Source organism: Anomaloglossus baeobatrachus, chromosome 8 (genome assembly GCF_048569485.1).
Source record: "Anomaloglossus baeobatrachus isolate aAnoBae1 chromosome 8, aAnoBae1.hap1, whole genome shotgun sequence".
Taxonomy (NCBI): Eukaryota; Metazoa; Chordata; class Amphibia; order Anura; family Aromobatidae; genus Anomaloglossus; species Anomaloglossus baeobatrachus.
The window spans coordinates 237,000,507-237,026,672 of record NC_134360.1 but is presented as its reverse complement, the minus strand read 5'-3'; the positions used below and the strand labels follow the sequence as shown (position 1 = coordinate 237,026,672).

The following is a 26,166-nucleotide window of genomic DNA, read 5'->3' as shown; positions in this document are numbered from 1 at the left end:
GAGAATGGTGACTTGCTGTGCACACGCTGCTTCTTATTATCTATGAGAATGGTGACTTGCTGTGCACACGCTGCTTCTTATTATCTCTGAGAATGGTGACTTGCTGCGCACACGCTGCTTCTTATTATCTATGAGAATGGTGACTTGCTGTGCACACGCTGCTTCTTATTATCTCTGAGAATGGTGACTTGCTGCGCACACGCTGCTTCTTATTATCTCTGAGAATCCTGACTTGCTGTGCACACGCTGCTTCTTATTATCTATGAGAATCCTGACTTGCTGTGCACACGCTACTTCTTATTATCTATGAGCATGGTGACTTGCTGTGCACACGCTGCTTCTTATTATCTCTGAGAATCTTGACTTGCTGTGCACACGCTGCTTCTTATTATCTATGAGAATGGTGACTTGCTGTGCACACGCTGCTTCTTATCTATGAGAATGGTGACTTGCTGTGCACACACTGCTTCTTATTATCTATGAGAATGGTGACTTGCTGTGCACACGCTGCTTCTTATTATCTCTGAGGATCCTGACTTGCTGTGCACACGCTGCTTCTTATCTATGAGAATGGTGACTTGCTGTGCACACGCTACTTCTTATTATCTATGAGAATCCTGACTTGCTGTGCACACGCTGCTTCTTATTATCTATGAGAATCCTGACTTGCTGTGCACACGCTGCTTCTTATTATCTATGAGAATCCTGACTTGCTGTGCACACGCTGCTTCTTATTATCTATGAGAATGGTGACTTGCTGTGCACACGCTGCTTCTTATTATCTATGAGAATGGTGACTTGCTGTGCACACGCTGCTTCTTATTATCTATGAGGATCCTGACTTGCTGTGCACACGCTGCTTCTTATTATCTATGAGGATCCTGACTTGCTGTGCACACGCTGCTTCTTATTATCTATGAGAATGGTGACTTGCTGTGCACACGCTGCTTCTTATTATCTATGAGAATGGTGACTTGCTGTGCACACGCTGCTTCTTATTATCTATGAGAATGGTGACTTGCTGTGCACACGCTGCTTCTTATTATCTATGAGGATCCTGACTTGCTGTGCACACGCTGCTTCTTATTATCTCTGAGGATCCTGACTTGCTGTGCACACGCTGCTTCTTATCTATGAGAATGGTGACTTGCTGCGCACACGCTGCTTCTTATTATCTCTGAGAATCCTGACTTGCTGTGCACACGCTGCTTCTTATTATCTATGAGAATCCTGACTTGCTGTGCACACGCTACTTCTTATTATCTATGAGCATGGTGACTTGCTGTGCACACGCTGCTTCTTATTATCTCTGAGAATCTTGACTTGCTGTGCACACGCTGCTTCTTATTATCTATGAGAATGGTGACTTGCTGTGCACACGCTGCTTCTTATCTATGAGAATGGTGACTTGCTGTGCACACACTGCTTCTTATTATCTATGAGAATGGTGACTTGCTGTGCACACGCTGCTTCTTATTATCTCTGAGGATCCTGACTTGCTGTGCACACGCTGCTTCTTATCTATGAGAATGGTGACTTGCTGTGCACACGCTACTTCTTATTATCTATGAGAATCCTGACTTGCTGTGCACACGCTGCTTCTTATTATCTATGAGAATCCTGACTTGCTGTGCACACGCTGCTTCTTATTATCTATGAGAATCCTGACTTGCTGTGCACACGCTGCTTCTTATTATCTATGAGAATGGTGACTTGCTGTGCACACGCTGCTTCTTATTATCTATGAGAATGGTGACTTGCTGTGCACACGCTGCTTCTTATTATCTATGAGGATCCTGACTTGCTGTGCACACGCTGCTTCTTATTATCTATGAGGATCCTGACTTGCTGTGCACACGCTGCTTCTTATTATCTATGAGAATGGTGACTTGCTGTGCACACGCTGCTTCTTATTATCTATGAGAATGGTGACTTGCTGTGCACACGCTGCTTCTTATTATCTATGAGAATGGTGACTTGCTGTGCACACGCTGCTTCTTATTATCTATGAGGATCCTGACTTGCTGTGCACACGCTGCTTCTTATTATCTCTGAGGATCCTGACTTGCTGTGCACACACTGCTTCTTATCTATGAGAATGGTGACTTGCTGTGCACACGCTGCTTCTTATTATCTATGAGGATCGTGACTTGCTGTGCACACGCTGCTTCTTATTATCTATGAGGATCCTGACTTGCTGTGCACACGCTGCTTCTTATTATCTATGAGAATCCTGACTTGCTGTGCACACGCTGCTTCTTATTATCTATGAGAATCCTGACTTGCTGTGCACACGCTGCTTCTTATTATCTATGAGAATGGTGACTTGCTGTGCACACGCTGCTTCTTATTATCTATGAGAATGGTGACTTGCTGTGCACACGCTGCTTCTTATTATCTATGAGAATGGTGACTTGCTGTGCACACGCTGCTTCTTATTATCTATGAGGATCCTGACTTGCTGTGCACACGCTGCTTCTTATTATCTCTGAGGATCCTGACTTGCTGTGCACACGCTGCTTCTTATCTATGAGAATGGTGACTTGCTGTGCACACGCTGCTTCTTATCTATTAGGATCGTGACTTGCTGTGCACACGCTGCTTCTTATTATCTATGAGAATGGTGACTTGCTGTGCACACGCTGCTTCTTATTATCTATGAGAATGGTGACTTGCTGTGCACACGCTGCTTCTTATCTATGAGGATCGTGACTTGCTGTGCACACGCTGCTTCTTATTATCTATGAGGATCCTGACTTGCTGTGCACACGCTGCTTCTTATTATCTCTGAGGATCCTGACTTGCTGTGCACACGCTGCTTCTTATCTATGAGAATGGTGACTTGCTGTGCACACGCTGCTTCTTATTATCTATGAGGATCGTGACTTGCTGTGCACACGCTGCTTCTTATTATCTATGAGGATCCTGACTTGCTGTGCACACGCTGCTTCTTATTATCTATGAGAATCCTGACTTGCTGTGCACACGCTGCTTCTTATTATCTATGAGAATCCTGACTTGCTGTGCACACGCTGCTTCTTATTATCTATGAGAATCGTGACTTGCTGTGCACACGCTGCTTCTTATCTATGAGAATGGTGACTTGCTGTGCACACGCTGCTTCTTATTATCTATGAGGATCGTGACTTGCTGTGCACACGCTGCTTCTTATTATCTATGAGAATGGTGACTTGCTGTGCACACGCTGCTTCTTATCTATGAGGATCGTGACTTGCTGTGCACACGCTGCTTCTTATTATCTCTGAGAATCTTGACTTGCTGTGCACACGCTGCTTCTTATTATCTATGAGAATCTTGACTTGCTGTGCACACGCTGCTTCTTATTATCTATGAGAATCCTGACTTGCTGTGCACACGCTGCTTCTTATTATCTCTGAGGATCCTGACTTGCTGTGCACACGCTGCTTCTTATCTATGAGAATGGTGACTTGCTGTGCACACGCTGCTTCTTATTATCTATGAGAATGGTGACTTGCTGTGCACACGCTGCTTCTTATTATCTATGACAATGGTGACTTGCTGTGCACACGCTGCTTCTTATTATCTATGACAATGGTGACTTGCTGTGCACACGCTGCTTCTTATTATCTATGAGGATCGTGACTTGCTATGCACACGCTGCTTCTTATTATCTATGAGAATCCTGACTTGCTGTGCACACGCTGCTTCTTTTTATCTATGAGGATCCTGACTTGCTGTGCACACGCTGCTTCTTATTATCTATGAGGATCGGGACTTGCTGTGCACACGCTGCTTCTTATTATCTATGAGAATGGTGACTTGCTGTGCACACGCTGCTTCTTATTATCTATGAGGATCCTGACTTGCTGTGCACACGCTGCTTCTTATTATCTATGAGGATCCTGACTTGCTGTGCACACGCTGCTTCTTATTATCTATGAGAATGGTGACTTGCTGTGCACACGCTGCTTCTTATTATCTATGAGAATCCTGACTTGCTGTGCACACGCTGCTTCTTATCTATGAGGATCGTGACTTGCTGTGCACACGCTGCTTCTTATTATCTATGAGAATGGTGACTTGCTGTGCACACGCTGCTTCTTATTATCTATGAGGATCGTGACTTGCTGTGCACACGCTGCTTCTTATTATCTATGAGAATGGTGACTTGCTGTGCACACGCTGCTTCTTATTATCTATGAGAATGGTGACTTGCTGTGCACACACTGCTTCTTATTATCTATGAGAATGGTGACTTGCTGTGCACACGCTGCTTCTTATTATCTATGAGGATCCTGACTTGCTGTGCACACGCTGCTTCTTATTATCTGAGGATCCTGACTTGCTGTGCACACACTGCTTCTTATTATCTATGAGAATGGTGACTTGCTGTGCACACGCTGCTTCTTATTATCTATGAGAATGGTGACTTGCTGTGCACACGCTGCTTCTTATTATCTATGAGAATGGTGACTTGCTGTGCACACGCTGCTTCTTATTATCTATGAGAATGGTGACTTGCTGTGCACACGCTGCTTCTTTTTATCTATGAGGATCCTGACTTGCTGTGCACACGCTGCTTCTTTTTATCTATGAGGATCCTGACTTGCTGTGCACACGCTGCTTCTTATTATCTATGAGAATGGTGACTTGCTGTGCACACACTGCTTCTTTTTTTCCTTGCAGATTTTGTTGCTGAAAAAAGAAGCAGCGTGTCAATTGTTTCTGCATTTATTTTCTGCGTTTCTATAATCCCCCGGCAATGCTTTATCACTACAGGGGATTATGCATACACCGTGCATACAGCATGGAGTGTGAGGCTCACCGCAGCTCAGCAACCTGGTGTCACACATGGTGATGAGTCAGGGTTACTATAGCAGCCATTGGGTCCCTGTGATTGAATTTAAAAGGATCTGATCGCCAGGGAGAGTAAAGCAATTCCTCTCCCTGCCTCCTGAATGCTGCGATCACACTGATCGCATCATTTAGGGGGTTAAACTGCGTGAGGACCGCTCTGGGCAGTGAGAGCTGGGTCCTGCAAGTAACATCAGCCGGAGATCTGGCGACGATCGCAGGGGTGCAACGTCAGGACTCCCACGATTGTCATGACTAAAAAAAAACACACAAAAAGCAGGAAAAAAAAACCCACGCAAACATAATAAAAAAATTAGCATTTTTCCTGCCAAAACATAATTTATGATCAGAAAAGAAGCAACGTGGGTACATAGCCTTACTGCTGACAATTAGCCCCCATTACAGGGGAGGACGCTGCATTTAATCATGCACTTCAGTGCTTGATATGGGTCAGATAAGATTCGGCAGCCGGTGGTCCCATTTTCAGACGGATGGGCGCAGGGAGCGGCTTCCTAGGCTGTTTAAATGGCGCTCATTGAGTGCATTATATCCAGTGGTCAGGAAAGCAGAGACTGGAATAAGAACAATCTCTGACTGCGGCGCCGGAGTGTTTAGAGCCAAATGCAGACTAGTCAGACATTTAGGGCATTCCGTGGGGTTCCCCAATGGACTATGTCCTGCTCCATATGCATTACCCTCACCCCCTTCCTCCAGTCAAGGATTTAGGACCCCCCCCCTCATATCGATGAAACAGCTGGCACATATAGTACTGGAGATGTTGCTCTCATAAATGAGGGTCCTCAATTGAGGAAACTTTCCCCTTTTCCATCCTCCGAACCCCAACAGTTAATATTACTACTACTTTTAGTTGCAGGGGCGATATCGTCCGCTCCCGTTTCCTTGCACAGAGCAGGCTCGGCCGCCCTTTTATTTATTTATTTATTTTATGCTCCTTTAATTTGCGGACGGTTAATGGATCCTAATTCAATTTGTGGGTTAATTATTTTTCCTTTTAACGCGTCGTCAGGTGAGAGCAGGACATTGATCGTCAGGCGCCGACTTAATGGGATATTGGATTCGCCGTTATATCTCACTTGTTGTAATTGAGCTCGGATCCGCATAGGTGATCGCTGATGGATTTTGTTCCCCGGGCTCGGGTGCCTACGACAAGACACATTTAGCATTTATGAGTGATTTTATGTTTTGTTTTGTTTTTTTCTTTTTAACAAGCAGCAGCGTTCCAATGACCAGACGCTTTCGACAAGACTGCGACCTGACGTGCTTACAAAAGGTGGGTGTTGTTGTAAATTCCTCCACCTGAAAAGAATCCCCCCAATATCAGAAGCTCACAGATAACAGCAGTCCTTGATTCCCCCCCACCCCCCACCGATGCACACAGCGGACATCAGCCTGACACTTAACACATTAGATGATGATGAGTAGTGATGATGGTCGGACCCGATCTGTAAAAGTCTAGAGCCGCACGATTTCAAATGTACCCTAGTGCCAGACCCGGGATTCGAGATATTGATCCAGGGAACATAAGAATAAAGCGACTGCTTTATACCTACGGAGGCTCACGCGTGGCTGTACACTGTTCCTACGGCCTCTCCTTCACTTCCAGGGCCGCTCATCATTGCTCATCTATATGCACAGCTTTCCCCGCCCACCGACCTTCCTGACATCTGTGATTGGATGCAGTCCGACGCACACACAGCCTGTGTGACAGCGTCTGACTGCAACCAATGACAGGCACGGTTTGCAGGTCAGTATCGCGGTGTTAAAATAAATCAGTTGGCTTCGGTTTCCCCCATATTATGATACCCATCACAGAGAAAGCACAGCCCCCCAGCCTTGCGCCTGTCATGGCCGTACATCAAAATAAGAGAAAGCGCATGCGGCTTTTTGTTTTTTTTTCTAATTATTTAAATAAATATTTTTTTAAAACAGGCTTGCGGTCAGTCCTACCCAAATTTTGATACCCAGCCATGATAAAGCCCAACAGCTGGGGGCTGGTATTCGCAGTCTGGGGAGTCCCATGGTTATTTGGACCCCCCGCGCTAAGACTAGCAGCCTATAGCTGCTCCGGAATGTCACATTCATTAGATGCAACAATCCCGGTGCTTTATCCAGCTCTTCCAGATTGCCTTAGTGCTCACTCATCACTAGTTACAAGAACAGAGCATGGTAGTGCCCGCTCATCACTAGTTACGAGTACTGAGCACCCGAGCATGGTAGTGCCCGCTCATTACTAGTTACCAGTACTGAGCACCTGTGCATGGTAGTGCCTGCTCATCACTAGTTACTAGTATTGAGAACCCGAGCATGGTAGTGCTCGCTCATCACTAGTTACGAGTAACGAGCACCCAAACATGGTAGTGCCCGCTAGTTTCAATTACTGAGCACCCGTGCATGGTAGTGCCCGCTCATCACTAGTAATTACAGAATGAGTGGTGGGTATTCCCGGCCACCATCATGTGACAGCGCCGGTCATTCCCTTCTCCCACAGCCCTGCAACCTCCACCATTAATTATTCGTACTTGTCCTCCGCAGCAATGATGTCATCTAGGCAAGTGAGAAATATCCAGGAACCGTTGTGGACGGAGCTGTGGGGCGAATGTCCGTCATTTGTCAGGATGTCTCTGTCACAGATTAAAATATCTCATAGGACTAATCAAAAACTAAGCATGGATGAGAGGAGATACATTGTCAGAGGAAGCCACCGTGCAGACACTCCAGTACCAGTCAGAGCTTTATTTCCAAAACCATCTGCCCCCTGGTGGCCAGCTCTTACACATCCGGAGCTGCATTCACAAAACCATCTGCCCCCTGGTGGCCAGCTCTTACACATCCAGAGCTGCATTCACAAAACCATCTGCCCCCTGGTGGACAGCTCTTACACATCCAGAGCTGCATTCACAAAACCATCTGCCCCCTGGTGGCCAGCTCTTACACATCCAGAGCTGCATTCACAAAACCATCTGCCCCCTGGTGGCCAGCTCTTACACATTCAGAGCTGCATTCACAAAACCATCTGCCCCCTGGTGGCCAGCTCTTACACATCCAGAGCTGCATTCACAAAACCATCTGCCCCCTGGTGGCCAGCTCTTACACATCCAGAGCTGCATTCACAAAACCATCTGCCCCCTGGTGGCCAGCTCTTACACATCCAGAGCTGCATTCACAAAACCATCTGCCCCCTGGTGGCCAGCTCTTACACATTCAGAGCTGCATTCACAAAACCATCTGCCCCCTGGTGGCCAGCTCTTACACATCCAGAGCTGCATTCACAAAACCATCTGCCCCCTGGTGGCCAGCTCTTACACATCCAGAGCTGCATTCACAAAACCATCTGCCCCCTGGTGGCCAGCTCTTACACATCCAGAGCTGCATTCACAAAACCATCTGCCCCCTGGTGGCCAGCTCTTACACATCCAGAGCTGCATTCACAAAACCATCTGCCCCCTGGTGGCCAGCGCTTACACATACAGCGATCTGTTGGTTTCTCCTTTTTGCATCCTATGCATACTTGTGCATAATGAGATGGGGGGAAAAGAAAATCCCAAACCCCCCCCCCCCCCCCCTACATCAGAAGCTGCTTTTCCAGAAAGCAGTCCAAAAGAGTGTAGTCCCTCTGTCGGGTGCAGCTCTGGATGTAACTAGAGAATAAGCCATGTTTGGATAATTGTACGTTGGGTGTATGTGCCATGCAGGTTCCCGGTTTAACCATCTCCTCCGTTCTGTTTTCAGCTCCTGTCGTGCCTGCGGCGGACGCTGGTACATTCGGCCTGCACGCTGTTCGCGGATGAATTCCTGAGCAGGATCGAGGATTATTTCCTCAACAGCTACACAAATATGGCCGACAGGCAGGAGTCGGGGGAAGCGCTGCCCATAGAGGCCACCGGGGGAGAGTGAACCATGGACATTTCAGGACTTTATATTAACCCTTTATGGACAGTTCATCAATTCCTGGAGGCCGGGCACCTGGGGTTATTCCGCTGGACTTATCAGTTTCCTTCTCTGTTATCTCAAGATGTCCTAATAGTGTGTCCTACAGAGCGTTCTCTGAAGTGCACCTTCCTAAGACTGTGGCGTTCCAGCCGAGACCCGTCCTGTATATACAGCTGCCTGTACGTTTCGTATCTCTGCCCCCCCCCCCCATATCGTGTGCCACAAAATGAGACATGCGTGCCATCTTTCTCCAATATACAAATGGAAGATAAAACGGATGCCTGCCCATGGGGAACACATTCATGTTTACATAAAATACATAGTGCGATGCAAGTTTTAGGCAGATGTGCAAAAAATGCTGCAAAGTAACAAGTTTTCAAAAGTAGAAGTGTTAATAATTTTTTTTTATTATCAATTACTAAAATGTGAAGTGAATGAACGTGAAAGAAATCTAAATTCCATCAGTATTCGGTGACTGCCCGCTGCTTACATCTTATTGTCTATTGCACACCATTTGTGAAGGGGCTCGGCAGGAGGTTAATAATAATATTTTTATTAATTCCACAGCGCTTTCCATACATTGGCAACACTGTCCCCATTGGGGCTCACAATCTAGAGTCCCTATCTGTATGTTTTTGGAGCGTGGGAGGAAACCCACAAGAACACAGGGAGAACATACAAACTCCTTGCAGATGGTGTCCTTGGTGGGACTAGAACCCAGGACTCCAGCGCTGCAAGACTGCAGTGCTAACCACGGAGCCACCACAAGACTGCAGTGCTAACCACTGAGCCACCACAAGACTGCAGTGCTAACCACTGAGCCACCGTGCCGCCCAAATATCTTGGAAACCTGACCCCCGATCTTCTGTCTATGAAGCTTGAGCGGATCCTTGTGTTTCTTCATGTGACCCCAGTCAGACAGGATAATGTGAGATCAGGTCTCTGTGGGATCACCACCTCCAGGACTCCTCATTCTTAATGACATTGGCTGGATGTGTGGGGTCATTGCTGCTGCAGAATAAACTTGGAGCAGATTAGATGCCTTACTGATGGTATTTCTCGTACATGATTAAGTACAGTTGTGCTCAAAGTTTACACACCCCGGTAGATTTTTTGCTTTCGTGGCCTTTTTTCAGAGAATATGAATAACAATCTTTTTTCCACTCATGGTTAGTGGTCGGGTGAAGTCATTTATTGTCACTTCTGTGTTTTCTCTTTTTAATTCATGACAACCAAAAACATCCAAATGACCCTGATGAAAAGTTCACACACCCCAGTTCTTAATCCCGTGTATTGCCACCTCTAACATCCGTGACAGCTTGAAGTCTTTTGTGGTAGTTGTGGATGAGGCTCTTTAGTTTCTCAGATGATAAAGCCGCCCATTGTTCTTGGTCAGATGGTAAAGCTGCCCATTCTTCTTGGCGCTTCCAGTTCCTGTAAATTCCTGGGCTTTCTTGCATGAACTGCTCTTTGCTTGAGTTCTCCCCAGAGTGGCTCAGTGATATTGAGGTCAGGAGACTGAGATGGCCACTCCAGAACGTTCACTTTGTTCTGCTGTAGCCAATGACAGGTCGACTTGGCCTAGTGTTTTGAATCCTTCTTATGTTGGAACAATCCAGTACGCCCCATGCGCAGCTTCCGGGCTGATGAGTGAGTGCAAATTTGCCTCCAGTATTTGCTGATAACATGCTGTATTCATCTTTCCTTCAACTTTGACCAAGTTTCCTGTGCCTTTGTAGCTCACACATTCCTACATAATCAGCGATCCTCCTCCATGCTTTATAGTAGGAATGGTGTTCCTTTCATCATAGGCCTTGTAGACACCTCTCCAAATGTAACGTTTATGGTTGTGGCCAAAAAGTTTGATTTTGGTCTCCTCACTCCAAATTACCTTGTTCCAGAAGTTTGGAGGCTTGTCTCTGTGCTGTTTGGCGTATTGTAGGCGAGATACTTTGTGGCATTTACGCAGTAATGGCTTTCTTCTGGCGACTCGACCATGCAGCCCCTTTTTCTTCCAGTGCCTCCTTATTGTGCATCTTGAAGCAGCCATACCGCTGGTTTTCAGTGACTCCTGTATTTCAGCTGATGTTATTTGTGGGTTTTTCTTTGCATCCTGAACAATTTTCCTGGCAGTTGTGGCGGAAATTTTTCTTTGTCTACCTGATCGAGGTTTGGTTTTTACAGAGCCCCTGATTTTCCATTTGTTAATCACAGTTTGAGCACTGCTGACTGGCATTATCAATTCCTTGGATATCTTTTTGGATCCCTTTCCTGTTTTATACAGTTCAACTATCTTTTCCTGTAAATCTATTGACAATTCTTTTGCTTTCCCCATGACTCACAATCCAGAAATGTCAGTGGCTGGACGAAAGATGCAAGAGTCTGTCTGGACCCCAGAAGCTCACTCAGCTTTTATGCACACACTGATTACAAGCAAACAGGTCACAGGTGAGGATGTTACCTTTATTAGCCATTCACAACCATTTGTGTCGCCTTCTGTGCATGTGATCAGCCAAAATCACCAGGGTGTGAGAACTTTTCATCAGGGTCATTTGGATGGTTTTGGTTGTCGTTATGATTTATAAAGAGAAAACACAGAAGTGACAATAAATGGCTTCACCCAACCACTAACAATGAGTGGAAAAAAAAAAATATCATTCATATTCTCTGAAAAAAGGCCAAGAAAGCAAAAAAAAAAAAAAAAAAATCTGCAAGGGTGTGTAAACTTTTGAGCACAACTGTATCTGCTGGGATTTCTCAGCATTGAGGACACCATTAATCCTGACCAAATCCCCAGCTCCATTTGTTGAATTGCTACCCAAACGTTGCCGGACCCTCAGCCCTGCTGCTGCAGACCCTCATTTTTGTGCCGCTCTTCAGCGATCAAACAGCTGTTGTTACAGGCAAATCTTTCACATTGTCACTCCTCAGTGCAGAGCTCCTGCTGATGTTTTTGGCACCCCAGGTACTATATTTTTGTGCTTACTTGAGTTGCTTGGGTCCATTGTTGCCACGTGGAAGGTCTGAGGTTTTTGGCTGCATTTCTCCGGTGAATATTTCTGGCCACACATTACCAAACAGTAGCTGAGTCCCACTGGTTGCTGCCAGTTCTGAGCTGATGGCACGGCTAGACATCTCCCGATTTGAATGGACGTATGATGTGTTTCCTTGGCCGACCCCTGCGTCCATGCTCCTTAAAGGGAACCTGTCAGGTCCAATATGCAATTACGAGCAGTTGTGGGTGCACATTGCTATTCCCTGCCTAACCATCCCTGTATACACTAGCATAGATATAAGAGCTTTAGAAATACTTTTTCCAAAGATGTCTTTATCGTATGCTAATGAGTGCAGGGACTAGTCCCCTGGGCGTTTCTTCCCTTGTTAGTCGGCTCCATTAGCATGTTCGTACACCCCTGTGGGCGTGCTATCATACTAATGAATGCGCAGCGTCGCATGATGATCTCACTCACCTCTCCGCTGCCATTGCCGGCAGATGCTAGATTTCGGCTCCGTGCGCATGACCCCGGAGTTTCGGTCATGTGCACTACAGTTTGAAGCCAGGAGATGTTGTGTACACCCGGCTTCATAGTGTACATGACCGAAACTCCGGGGTCATGCATACTGAGCCGAAATCCCCCGTCGGACGCGATGGCAGCGGAGAGGTGAGTGATATAACCCTGTGACGCTGCGTATTCATTAGCATGATAGCACGATCACAGGGGTGTATTAATATACTAATGGGGGCAACTGGCCGGGAACTAACGCCCAGGGGGCTAGTCCCCTCGCTCATTAGCATACCTTAAAAGTTCTTTAGAAACACTTTCTAAAGATCCCTTTATCTATGATAGTGTATACCTTGTATATTGTTACTGTGTTCAGTCTTGCCCTGGTGTATGATCAGTGACATGAAACGGTCTTCCATAACCTCACCTTTCTTCGGCGCTCTATTGGGAGACCCAGACGATTGGGTGTATAGCACTGCCTCCGGAGGCCACACAAAGCAATTACACTAAAAAGTGTAAGGCCCCAGAATCCGGCTGTTCCGTACCAAGTTTTAAGCCTCCTACACTGCTGTGCATGGGTTTCAACCTACGTATGAAAATGAACATTATTAACTGTTTGGTATAATTGGTTCCTTATAGACCTGAATGTAATCATATAAAATCCCTAACTGTAAGTGACCTAAAAGAACTGAAGAAGGCACAGGGCACGCTCCCCCAAATATTGATTTACATTTCCCTTTGTTCATTCTCTGTGCATTTTGTTAATTACTAAAACAAACTATTAAAAGGGATTTTCTACTACTTTTACACCCTCTTGCCATATATCATAGTTCTTCTAAACAATACCTTTTGTAATATACTTTGATGTATAGTTTTTCTGAGCGCATCTCAGCAGGGATCATAGTACTGGATTGTTATGGAGTCTTCTTCCCCCTCTGTTATGTCTGATACTTCCTTTCCCAGCACAGAAATCAGACAAAACTAAACGCAGATGTCACTGGGCTCCTGATGGGTGTGGACATTTGAGCAAATCGCAATTCGTCTCACACAAACTGAGCTGACAGTTTCATTCAGCAGTAACCGCAGGGGCCGACACCTAGTGAAGTGCTGCGATCTGCATTTCAAAAGCAATGGGTTTAGGTAATCTGATCACTGACATGAACAGCTGAAAAGTGCTGAAATTTGCATAACAAACAGCAGGATGGGCTGGCCTGGTACATACCCTGGGTTGCTCTGACAATTGGTAACTCCCAATATCTTCAGCAGCACAGGTTGGAGAAGGGAAGGGGCAAGCTAAGTGCTGGATCACATACTGCAGCAATGTATGATGGACCTTGTAGCATTAGCACACAGTAAACCTGGGGAGTAGAGCTGAGGTTCGGTGTTTGTACTAAGGCCAGAATCACACTTGTGTATACTCACGAGTGCAATGTGAGAAAATCTGGCATTGTACTCGGCCCCATGTAAGACAATGCTGCAGCTCAGATCTACGAGTTTTTCCTAAGCCCTAAATGGACTAAGGAAAAAATGGCATGCAGCAATTGTCTCTTGCACACATACAAGTCTATAGGTGCAAGAGAAACATCGGACTCCACTCTGTCATTCAAGTGCAGTGCAATATATGCACAGGCCGACAATGAAAGAGATGGGGAGATTAACCCCTCCCTCTCCTCCGCTGCTGTGACCCAATCGCAAGATCGGGTCACGGACTCAGCAGAGCCTTAGCTGAGGATCATTAGGATATTGTATCCGTTGCTCTCGTATCAGAAACTATATGCACGTGTGATTCCAGCCTAACAGACTTTATGAAAAAAGAAAAAAAAGGTTCGGATGCTTTATGTATGCAAATGAGCATCCCTGTTCATAGGTACACTTAGTGCTCAGACCAGTGCAAACCGCTCAGTGTTTGATCGCCTCACACTGGGGGTAACAACAGCACGATCGGATGTAGTGTGCACTAAAAAAAACAGAAAAAAATAATTGGAAAACTTGTCCACCCGCCCCAGAGGTGATCTGTTTATGGCTGGGCTGCATATAGGCGGAGACCCAAACTACCCAATTAGTTACTTCCATTGGAGTCCAGGTTCCAGACTGAACTTTTTCAAAAGTCCGGCTGCATCTACCGAACCAAACTTCCACGGGTTCGCTCATCTCTAGAGATGACACATACCAAATTTCAGCCTATGTCCAGAGTAGAAAGATATATTAAAAAAATCTATATATACATATATGTATATATACTGGTTTTTCAATGTGAGAATATACACCACCACCTACTACTCAAATAGCCATGGAGATACGGATTCAAAAATAAAATACCTAATCCATAAAAGAGAACCAGAAACAAAAGATAAAATGAATAATCTTTGTGAAAAATTAAAAAAATGGGGTGTAATGATAGAAATGTGCACAAGATGGCGTACCAGAGCAGCAAGGAGAGGGAGTGCTGGTTAGAGTAAACCGATACAATGGCAATAATGAAAAAGACCTAATCACAAGTAACAATGTGGAACTCAATGGCAAGTGCATGAGAGCCCCTGTGATAGAGGAAGACAAATACAAGGGCATGAAGTAAACTGTATCAAACTAACCTTGAAGCACAAGCTCACCGCTGGAATGGCACCAAGTCCCAACCAACGTACGTTTCGGCGATAGCCTTCGTCAGGGTCTACTTACACATTGTTACTTGTTATTAGGTCTTTCATTATTGGCATTGTATCTGTTTACTCTAAACAGCACCTCCTCTCTGTGCTGCTCTGGTACGCCATCTTGTGCACTGTCATTATACCCCATTTTTTTTTAATTATTTTTCCACAATAAAAATTATTATTTTTATCTTCTGGTTCTCTTTTGTGGATAGGTTATCTGTAGAGATGAGTAGATCCGTGGACGTTGGAACTCACTAGTTCATCCGGACTTTAAAGTTCAGTTTGGGACCTGACAACCTCCAATGACAGTCAGTAATTGGGCAGTTCTGATTTCTGCCCAAGTGATGCTATCTGCATGATAAAAGGTTTATATGACTGTAAGAAGAGTTTGGATACATTTAGAAGCACACGATAGCACAACTGATGAATAAAAAACAATGAGCTAGAGTAGTGGATATCTTCAAAAAAAATTTTTTTTTTTAAAAGCTTTTTACTTTGTAGCATTTTTTCCTAAACATTTTGCACACAACTGTACATAGATGAAAAGTTGAGAGAATTGTATTCCTTATCTTGTATTATACTCCAGAGCTGCACTCACTAATACCTTCTTCTGGTAGAACTGTTAAGTGGAAGCACAAAGTCAGGATTGCACAATAGTGGCTATAACACAAGGCAGAAGACGCTGCGGAGTATAAGTGCACATTTTATACTATAAAATCGTCTGTTTTACATTTTCTGCTTTTTGACATTTATTTCAGAGATTTGATTTTTTTTTTTTTTTAAATACTGCTGTAACTAAACACTGCAGCGACTGAACTGCTGCCTGTGAACATGTCCTAAGTGCCAAGGTCCCAAATAATGTCAATCATCATCATCATCCTCCGAAGACGTGTAACAATCTAATCCCAGGATTCCTTTCCTCTCCCCTCCCCCAGCAGCTCGGTCTTCAGTCCAGTTCACCATGCTCTTCCCTGCAGCACAGTTTCCTTTCAGCTCTGCCTGGCTTGATAAGAGAATGTCTTTAAGTTTATTGGAAGAGTCACCCCCTGTGTTGTAGGACGACCTCAGCCAGACGTCTTTGGGGTGAGAATTCACATTGCTGAACTCTAAAGGAGCATCCTGACCTTGAGGACTGACATTTGTGAGATCCAGTGCAGTGGCACCATGTTCTGGGGCGCTCCTCTGCTCACCCTCATGTTCTCGGGCGCTCTTATCCGCATATTCTTGGGCATTCCTCTGCTCATCTTCATGTTCTCGGGCACTTCTCTGCTCATCCTCTTCCTCCTCAGGGTCACAGAGGTCTTTATCAATGTCTTCCGATAGGACGATTGTGGAAAGCAGTGCATCCCCTGGGCGTTCACCTAACAGAAAAACCACAGGTTACCTTCAGAGATTTGTGCCTTCAGTCCTATGGGGGAAAAGAAGGGAATTTTGTTTACTTACCGTAAATTCCTTTTCTTCTAGCTCCTATTGGGAGACCCAGACAATTGGGTGTATAGCTTCTGCCTCCGGAGGCCACACAAAGTTATTACACTTTAAAAAGTGTAACCCCTCCCCTCTGCTATACACCCTCCCGTGCATCACGGGCTCCTCAGTTTTGGTGCCAAAGCAGGAAGGAGGAAACTTATAAATTGGTCTAAGGTAAATTCAATCCGAAGGATGTTCGGAGAACTGAAACCATGACCCAAAAGAACAATTCAACATGAACATGTGTACACAAAAGAACAACAGCCCGAAGGGAACAGGGGCGGGTGCTGGGTCTCCCAATAGGAGCTAGAAGAAAAGGAATTTACGGTAAGTAAACAAAATTCCCTTCTTCTTTGTCGCTCCATTGGGAGACCCAGACAATTGGGACGTCCAAAAGCAATCCCTGGGTGGGTAAAAGAATACCTCGATAAAAAGAGCCGAAAAACGGCCCCTTCTTACAGGTGGGCAACTGCCGCCTGAAGGACTCGCCTACCTAGGCTGGCATCTGCCGAATCATCGGCATGCACCTGATAGTGTTTCGTGAAAGTGTGCAGACTCGACCAGGTAGCCGCCTGACACACCTGCTGAGCCGTAGCCTGGTGCCGCAATGCCCAGGATGCACCCACGGCTCTGGTAGAATGGGCTTTCAGCCCTGAAGGAATCGGAAGCCCAAAAGAACGGTAGGCTTCAAGAATCGGTTCCTTGATCCACCGAGCCAAGGTTGACTTGAAAACCTGAAATCCCTTACTCTGGCTCGCGATAAGGACAAGAGCGCATCAGACCGGCGCAGGGGCGCCGTGCGAGAAATGTAGAGCCAGAGTGCTCTCACCAGATCTAATAAATGCAAATCCTATTCACATTGGTGAACTGGATGCGGACCCAAAGAGAGTAAGAAGATATCCTGATTGAGATGAAACGGGGATACCTTAGGGAGAAAGTCCGGGACCGGACGTAGAACCACCTTATCCTGGTGAGACACCAGGAAGGGGGCTTTGCATGACAGCGCTGCTAGCTCAGACACTCCTTTGAGTGATGTGACTGCCACTAGGAAGGCTACCTTTTGCGAAAGGCGAGATAGAGAGATCCCGCATCGGCTCGAAAAGTGACTTCTGAAAAGTCGTCAGCACCCTGTTAAGATCCGAGGGTGCTAACGGACGCTTGTAAGGTGGGACTATGTGGCCAACCCCCTGCAGGAACGTGCGGACCTGCGGAAGCCTGGCTAGACGCTTTTGAAAAAACACGGAAAGCGCCGGTACTTGTCCCTTGAGAGAGCCGAGAGACAAGCCCTTGTCCATTCCAGATTGAAGGAAAGAGTGCAAGGCAAACGGCCAGGGAGTAAAACCCTGATCAGAGCACCAGAATAAGAAGATCCTCCAAGTCCTGTGATAGATCTTGGCGGACGTTGATTTCCTGGCCTGTCTCATGGTGGCAATGACATCTGGAGATATCCCTGCTGACACTAGGAGCCAGGACTCAATGGCCACCCAGTCAGGTTTAGGGCCGCAGAATTCAGAAGGAAAAATGGCCCTTGAGACAGCAAGTCTGGTCGGTCTGGGAGTGCCCACGGTTGACCCACCGTGAGGTGCCACAGATCCGGGTACCACGATCACCTCGGCCAGTCTGGAGCGACGAGGATGGTGCGGCGACAGTCAGACCTGATCTTGCGTAACACTCTGGGCAGTAGTGCCAGAGGAGGAAATACATAAGGCAGTCGAAACTGCGACCAGTCGTGAACTAGCGCGTCTGCCGCCAGAGCTCTGTGATCCTTGGACCGAGCCATGAATGCCGGGACTTTGTTGTTGTGCCGAGACGCCATTAGATCGACGTCCGGCGTTCCCCAGCGGCAACAGATCTCTAGAAACACGTCCGGGTGAAGAGACCATTCCCCTGCGTCCATGCCCTGGCGACTGAGAAATCTGCTTCCCAGTTTTCTACGCCCGGGATGTGAACTGCGGAGATGGTGGAGGCTGTGGCTTCCGCCCACAGCAGAATCCGCCGAACTTCTCGGAAGGCTTGACGACTGCGTGTGCCGCCCTGGTGGTTGATGTACGCAACCGCCGCGGCGTTGTCCGACTTAATTCGGATCTGCCTGCCCTCCAGCCACCGCTGGAACGCCTTTAGGGCTAGATACACTGCCCTTATCTCCAGAACATTGATCTGAAGGGAGGACTCTGTCGGAGTCCAGGTTCCCTGAGCCGAGTGGTGGAGGAAGACCGCTCCCCACCCTGACCGACTCGCGTCCGTCGTGACCACAGCCCCGGCTGGGGGCCGGAAGGATTTTCCCTTCGCCTAGGAAGTGGAAAGAAGACACCACTGAAGAGAGGGTTTGCTGCAAAGGAAAGAGAGACGTTCTTGTCTAGGGACGTCGACCTCCTGTCCCATTTGCGGTGTCCGATAGAAGCGGACGCAGACGAAACTGCGCAAGGGAACTGCCTCCCTTGCTGCCACCATCTTCCTTAGAAAGTGCATGAGGCGCCTCAAGGGGTGTGACTGGGCCCGAAGGAGAGAGTGCACCCCTGTCTGTAGTGAACGCTGATTATGCAGCGGAAGCTTCACTATCACTGAGAGAGTATGAAACTCCATCCCGAGGTAAGTCAGTGATTGGGTCGGTGTCAGTTTTGACCTTGGAAATTTGATGATCCACCCGAACCCCTGGAGAGTCTCCAGAGCAATGGTCAGGTTGTGTTGACATGCCACCCAGGAGGGTGTCTTGACTAGAAGATCGTCTAGGTAAGTGATCACCGAGTGGTCCTGAGAGTGTAGGACCGCCACCACTGCTGCCATGACCTTGGTGAAGACCCGTGGGGCTGTTTCCAGGCCTAAGGCAGTGCCCCGAACTGAAGGTGTTCGTCCCCGATGGCGAAACGCAGGGAGCGTTGATGCTCTGGTGCAATCGGCACATGGAGATAAGCATCCCTGATGTCGATTGATGCTAGGAAGTCTCCTTGTGCCATCGAGGCGATGACAAAGCGGAGAGATTCCATCCGGAACCGTCAGGTTCTCACATGTCTGTTGAGCAGTGTGAAGTCCAGAACGGGGCGGAATGATCTGTCCTTTCTTGGTACCACGAACAAGTTGGAGTAAAAACCGCGACTACGTTCTTGAAGGGGAACGGGTAACGCAACTCCTCCTGCCTTCAGAGTGTTCACCGCCTGAAAACGTGCATCAGCTCGCTCGGAGGGCGGAGATGTTGTGAAGAAACGAGTTGGAGGACGAGAACTGAGCTCTATCCTGTAACAGTGAGACAGAATGTCTCTCATCCAACGGTCTTGGACATGTGGAGACCGCTCCCCTGACCTGGACCGCCATGCAGAAGAGTTTCTCTGGCTCTTCTGTGGCCTGTTGGACGATAAGGATGGGGACCTAGCTGAGAGTGCTAAGGTCTCTTTGGTATGGGCTGGGTAAGCACGAGTCCGTTCCTTTGGAATGCTCAATCGATTCATCCAATTGTGCGCCAAATAATCGGTCGCCAGAAAATGGCAAACCGGACAAGAGCTTCTTGGAAGCAGAGTCTGCCTTCCATTCTCGTAGCCACATGGCCCTGCGGACTGCCACCGGATTGGCGGATGCTACCGCTGTACGGCAAGCCGAGTCCAGGACAGCATTCATGGCGTAGGATGAAAGTACCGACGCCTGGGACGTCAAAGACGCTAATTGCGGAGCAGAGTATGACCGCATTAATCTCAGACAGAGCAGCTGAGATAGCCTGGAGTGTCCCCACTGCTGCAAAGGCTGGGGCAAAGGACGCGCCTTTGGCTTCATAGATGGATTTCATTAGGAGCTCTGTCTGCCTGTCCGTGGCATTCTTGAGCGTTGAACCGTCAGCCACTGCTACTACGGATCTAGCCGCCCGTCTAGAGACTGGAGGGCCACCTTGGAACACTGAGCCCAACCCTTAACAACGTCAGAGGGGAAGGGGTAACGTGTGTTATTAAGGCGTTTAGTAAAACGCTTGTCCGGGAAAGCCCTGTGCTTCTGGACAGCATCTCTGAAGCATTGAGAGCCACGTCCGGACAGAGTCCTGGGCTGCGACCTCCGCCTCATCCTCTAGAGAGTCCTCAAGCTGAGACCCTTGATGAAGTCGGGGAAGATTCTAAGCAAGCTCGCTTAGCCGGTCTGGGACTACAGTCCGTGCCGGAGTCCCCCACGTAATAACTAGAGGCCCCCCCAGGAGCACGCCGCGTCGCGGACCGAGAGGGGCCTGTGAGCGATCCCGCAGTGCCCGGGGCCTGTGTAAGGGGCCGGTCTGGGCTGCAAGCTTCTAGTATCTTAGCAGACCATATGTCCATAGACTGAGCCCTGGATTGTGAAAGTTCCAACCAGTGCCCCAGGCTCCGGCTGAGCGAGTGCCACATGGCCCGAGCAATGCTCACAGTGATCACTGAGTATGTACAGCCAACCTGTGAAAATGCATACAATTATATATATATATATATACACACATACATACATACACACAGTTCAGCACTCTAGGTGGCCCAGCCCGATGGGAAGAAGCCACCTGGCTTACCGACCGCTCAAGCAGTGTGTGCTGCTTAAAAACATGGCTGTCGGCGTTTACAGGGGAAGAGGGGGCCGTGGGCGTAACCACAAAAGTGCGGGAATCTGGTGTCCCGGAGTGAAAAGTGAGGGGGGCGGAGGACAGCCAAGTGTGCTCCAGCCCTCACTGTCGGCGTCAGACCGACCGTCCCGCCTCTCCCCCTGACTGGCAGGTCCGGGGGCGGGAGTTTAAGGCACTAGGCCGCAAAAGCCGGGGGCTAAAGTTAAAAACCTCGGCCGGCCAGCAGGCGCGGTAGTCCCGTACTACCCCCGCAGTCGCCGCCAAGTCTGAGGCCAAGGTGCTCCATGCACCGTCCCCAAGGGGACACTGAGTACCTGTGCGGGGATCTGTGCCGTAGAGTGATTAGTGAGGGGGGCGGAGAACAGCCCAGTCTGCTCCAGCCCTCACTGTCGGCGTCAGCCCGACCGTCCCGCCCTTCCCCCTGACTGGCAGGTCCGGGGGCGGGAGTTTAAGGCACTAGGCCGCAAAAGCCGGGGGCTAAAGTTAAAAACCGCGGCCGGCCAGCAGGCACGGTCGGCGCGGTAGTCCCGTACCAACCCCGCAATCGCTGCCAAGTCTAAGGCCAAGGTGCTCCATGCACCGTCCCCAAGGGGACACTGAGTACCTGTGCGGGGATCTGTGCAATAGAGTGATTAGTGAGGGGGGGGGGGGGAGAGGACAGCCAAGTGTGCTCCAGCCCTCACTGTCGGCGTCCGACCGACCGTCCCGCCCTACCCCCTGACTGGCAGGGCCGGGGGCGGGAGTTTAAGGCACTAGGCCGCAAAAGCCGGGGACTAAAGTTAAAACCGCGGCCGGCAAGCAGGCGCGGTCGTCCCGGCGTCATACCAATCACTGCAGTCGCTGCAGCGTCTGAGGTCCAGGTGCTCTATGCACCGTCCCCAAGGGGACACAGAGTACCTGTAGATGCAGGGCCCTGTCCCTGATGATACTCAGTCTCCTGTCCGTCAGAATCCCACAGGGGCTGCGGAGGGAGCCCGGTCCCAGTGCCTGGATGACCGGATAGGATCCCACTTCCCCAGAGCCCCTAAGGGATGGGGAAGGAAAACGGCATGTGGCTCCTGCCTGTGTACCCGCAATGGGTACCTCAACCTTAACAACACCGCCGACTTAGTGGGGTGAGAAGGGAGCATGCCGGGGGCCCTGTTAGGGCCCTCTTTTCTTCCATCTGATATAATCAGCAGCTGCTGCTGACTAAAATGGGAGCATGAGTGCATGTGTGCCTCCTTCAACACAAAGCATAAAACTGATGAGCCCGTGATGCACGGGAGGGTGTATAGCAGAGGGGAGGGGTTAAACTTTTTAAAGTGTAATACTTTGTGTGGCCTCCGGAGGCAGAAGCTATACACCCAATTAAAACTAATTGTCTGGGTCTCCCAATGGAGCGACAAAGAAACCACAGGTTACCTTCAGAGATTTGTGCCTTCAGTCCTATAGGGGGGAAAAAGGTTTCTTTTATTTTGGAAATTTTAGTAGTAATGAGTGGGCACTACCATGTTTGGGTGCTCAGTACTCGTAAGCAGTCGGATGCTTGGATGAGCACGACTCAAGTACCTGAGTACAATGTGATTCAATGGGAAACTGCATTTTTCCAGATTTCCAGGAAAAATGCTAGTTTCCCATAGACTTCCATTATACTCGGTAAGCCAGTCGAGCCCATTCGAGCACTGCTTGCTACGAGTACCAAGCATTGTAGTGCTCACTCATCACTATTTATTAGCACTGTAATTATTGTTTGTTTTAGGCCTGGTGCAGAGTTGGAAATGGTGAAGTATGGTTTATGTAAAACTTTTTCAGGTCATAAAAGGTATAAATGAAGTCACAATATACAAATTAATCATTTGAATATTCATTAAGTTATCACCTGGTTACAGGATCAGTAGGGGTTCAACCACTGAGACCTCCACTAATCCCGCTCTGAATACGGCACAGGTCAGAAGCAATGACCACTGTTGTGCACCCCTGCTTTGGCTATTCTTTATGGGTCTCCTGGAGCACTTCCATGTATAATAAACAAAGCAGAGGTTCACACGTGCACCAGCCACTTTATTCTGATGGGACATGTTGGGAATTGCTGCCCCAGCAGTGGTCAGCACCCAGATTTTACAGGAGCAGGAAGCAATCTCTGTATCCATCAGTATACTCTTGGAAAGCTAAAAGGACACCCCCTGTGTGTGCGCACGCCATCTTTCTTACACCCCCCCCCTTCTCTGATACCTCAGTGCCCGCACCTGTTTTCAGCCATGAAGGCACCTTCCCATCCATCGTCCTCTTCCTCGTGTATCCCCGCGGTTTCCACAGATGCTTCTTGCAGGAGGGATCCAGACGGCGCAACTTCCACAGATAACTCTGATACTCTTTCTTCAGAGCGTCGAGCCTCTCCTGGAATTCTTGAATCTTTCTGTCTGAATAGTGAATAAGCTGAGATTGCTGCAAGAAAGTGGTCAGATCCATCAGTGGACGGACGGGCCGCTGAGATAAGACGTGACTGTAAGGAGCAGGGATCACAAGGTCTTGACATCAGAATGGACAGAAGAAGAGCGGCCGACACACAGGCACCATAGAAGCCTTGAGACGTCGCAGCCCAGGCCAGGGGCCGCCAATGTTATCACTTTATTTCAGTTGAAAATATTACCTATACCAGCTGCCGACATCTGCAGCCCCCATTGTCAAGAGGTTAACGTCGCCTGTGGCCCACATGTGCAGAAAAGAGGATGCAGAGGGAACAAAGGACGGATGTGAAGAATTGTGTGTGTGTGAGGAGAACAGCCCAATAGGAGACATTACTACAATATAGGGACCAGGATGGCGGCAATGCCACAAGATGGGGAAATTTCTAGAAGATATTAGCCAAAATGACTACATGGTGACAATTGTAAGACTATATTATTTAAAAGAATGGGATAAAGATAAAAAAAAAATTAAAAATAAAAGCATGACATTTTTTTTTTACAACTAAAAATGTTGTTTTATAAACTAAAATAAACAAAATAAGTGCACGTTTGTTATTGCCACTTCTGTGCCGACCCAAGGTATAACACTACCATAACCCATACGATGAACGCCATTTAATAAAAAAATGAGCAAAATTTTTTTTTAAAAAAAAAAAGTGATCAAAAGGAGTATAGAAAATAAAATGGTATCACTAAAAATGTCACTTTGTCCTGCAAAGAATGCGCCACTCCAATTCAATTCTTTTCTATGGGTGACCCATATACAAAGCCGAGGTTGAGACCCCTGCACCCGGAGCATACGCCCCCGTGCGCACCCTGCACCCGGAGCATACGCCCCCGTGCGCACCCTGCACCCGGAGCATACGCCCCCTGCACCCGGAGCATACGCCGCCGTGCGCACCCTGCACCCGGAGCATACGCCGCCGTGCGCACCCTAGATCTCACCTCCAGATAATACTCCATGTCGCTCTTGATGCTCGGGATCCACCTCCGCACCTCGGCTGCTGTGTGTAGCGCCCCCTGCACAGAACACAAAGCTCAGAACACGCGGCTCCAGCCCGACCACCCACCCCGGCTCCACTCACCAGGCGTGGCCGCTTCACTGTCACATCCCGCACAAGTCCCTCTACACAGAGAATAAAACAGGAGATAAGAGCAGGGACCACCACGGGGGGGGATGGGGGGGCATTGAGGACATCCTGAGGCAGGGCGGGGGGTAAAAGGGGACCTGGGGAGGCAGAGGGGGGGGGGCAATGAGGAGACTCAGGGAGGCAAGGGGGGGAAGGGACCAGGGGAGGCAAGAGGGGGGTATTGAGGGGACCCAGTGAGGCAAGGGGGGAAAGATGCAAAGGGGGCCAGGGAAGAGGGGACCTGGGGAGGCAGAGAGGGGGGGGCAATGAGGAGACACGGGGGGGGGGGGAGGAAGGGGGGTAAGAGGGGACCAGGGGAGGCACAAGGGGGTAAGAGGCAAAGGGGTGATGGAGAGAAGACCAGGGGAGGCAAATGGGAGGTTATGAGGAGACCCAGTGAGGCAAAGGGGGGGGGGGATGTGGGCGGGGGAGAAGGGGACCTGGGTAGCTAAAATGAGAGAGTGTAATGAGGGCACCCGGAGGGGGGAGGGGTGTGAGCCACAGGACGGCGGCCGCCTCCTCTCCGCTCACCTGCCTTCTCCTTCTGCAGCCACAGCCGGTTTAGCCTCCCTTGCTGCTTCTCCTCGTTTCTCGCCATGTTTACGTTTACTTCCGGTCAGCTGACATCAGTCACATGACCAGAGATGGGCGGAGAGACCGTTGTCTTGACTACCAGAAGCGTCTTTCGGTCTCCCTACCAATCAGCAGTGAAGGGGCGGAGCCAAGTTTAAAGACATGCGCAGAGAGGAAGAATGGTCACCTGACCACCTAGCAGGCAGCTGTATACTGATGGCTAAAGCATCACCATAGAGACGGAATCATAACCATCATCCAGGAGCAGTACCCCCATGATGTGTGTATCTGGGGGGGGTGATGTGTGTATCTGGGGGGGTGATGTGTGTATCTGGGGGGATGATGTGTGTATCTGGGGGGGTGATGTGTGTATCTGGGGGGGTGATGTGTGTATCTGGAGGGGTGATGTGTGTATCTGGGGGGGGTGATGTGTGTATGTGGGGGGGGGGTGGTATCTGGGGGGATGATGTGTGTATCTGGGGGGGTGATGTGTGTATCTGGGGGGGTGATGTGTGTATCTGGAGGGGTGATGTGTGTATCTGGGGGGGTGATGTGTGTATCTGGGGGGATGATGTGTGTATGTGGGGGATGATGTGTGTATCTGGAGGGTGATGTGTGTATCTGGGGGGGGTGATGTGTGTATGTGGGGGGGGTGATGTGTGTATGTGGGGGGGTGATGTGTGTATCTGGAGGGTGATGTGTGTATCTGGGGGGATGATGTGTGTATCTGGGGGGGGTGATGTGTGTATCTGGGGGGTGATGTGTGTATCTGGGGGGGTGATGTGTGTATCTGGGGGGGGTGATGTGTGTATCTGGAGGGGTGATGTGTGTATCTGGGGGGATGATGTGTGTATCTGGGGGGTGATGTGTGTATCTGGAGGGTGATGTGTGTATCTGGAGGGTGATGTGTGTATCTGGGGGGGTGATGTGTGTATCTGGAGGGTGATGTGTGTATGTGGGGGGGTGATGTGTGTATCTGGAGGGTGATGTGTGTATCTGGGGGGGGTGATGTGTGTATGTGAGGGGGGTGATGTGTGTATCTGGGGG

At 48.6% G+C, this 26,166-nt stretch overlaps 2 protein-coding genes across 2 annotated transcripts in view; one reads left to right on the top strand and one right to left on the bottom strand.

Moving 5' to 3' along the window:
• Window positions 1–11,386, top strand: part of MYSM1 (Myb like, SWIRM and MPN domains 1) — an 89,479-nt gene extending 78,093 nt beyond the window's left edge. The window contains exons 19-20 of the mRNA XM_075320412.1: window positions 6,070–6,127; window positions 8,587–11,386. Coding sequence (XP_075176527.1) covers window positions 6,070–6,127; window positions 8,587–8,751 — 223 coding nt within the window. The 3' untranslated portion in view covers window positions 8,752–11,386. The remainder of the gene's footprint in view (window positions 1–6,069; window positions 6,128–8,586) is intronic.
• A 4,028-nt stretch (window positions 11,387–15,414) lies between these two features.
• Window positions 15,415–25,166, bottom strand: LOC142248941 (uncharacterized). Its single transcript, XM_075320411.1, has 5 exons — window positions 25,078–25,166; window positions 24,502–24,542; window positions 24,362–24,436; window positions 23,195–23,393; window positions 15,415–16,299 (listed from the first exon to the last, which is right to left on the bottom strand). The coding sequence occupies exons 1-5, from the start codon at window positions 25,142–25,144 to the stop codon at window positions 15,800–15,802; spliced, it is 882 nt and encodes a 293-aa protein (XP_075176526.1). The 5' UTR covers window positions 25,145–25,166; the 3' UTR covers window positions 15,415–15,799.
• Between the last annotated feature and the right edge of the window lie 1,000 nt (window positions 25,167–26,166).

Coding starts and splice junctions, on each gene's coding strand:
- LOC142248941 (XM_075320411.1), bottom strand. CDS start 25,144: ATGGCGAGAAACGAGGAGAAGCAGCAAGGGAGGCTAAACCGGCTGTGG. Junction 24,437..24,501: donor CAGTGAAGCGGCCACGCCTG/GTGAGTGGAGCC, acceptor TGTTCTGTGCAG/GGGGCGCTACACACAGCAGC. Junction 23,394..24,361: donor ACATGGAGTATTATCTGGAG/GTGAGATCTAGG, acceptor ACTTTCTTGCAG/CAATCTCAGCTTATTCACTA.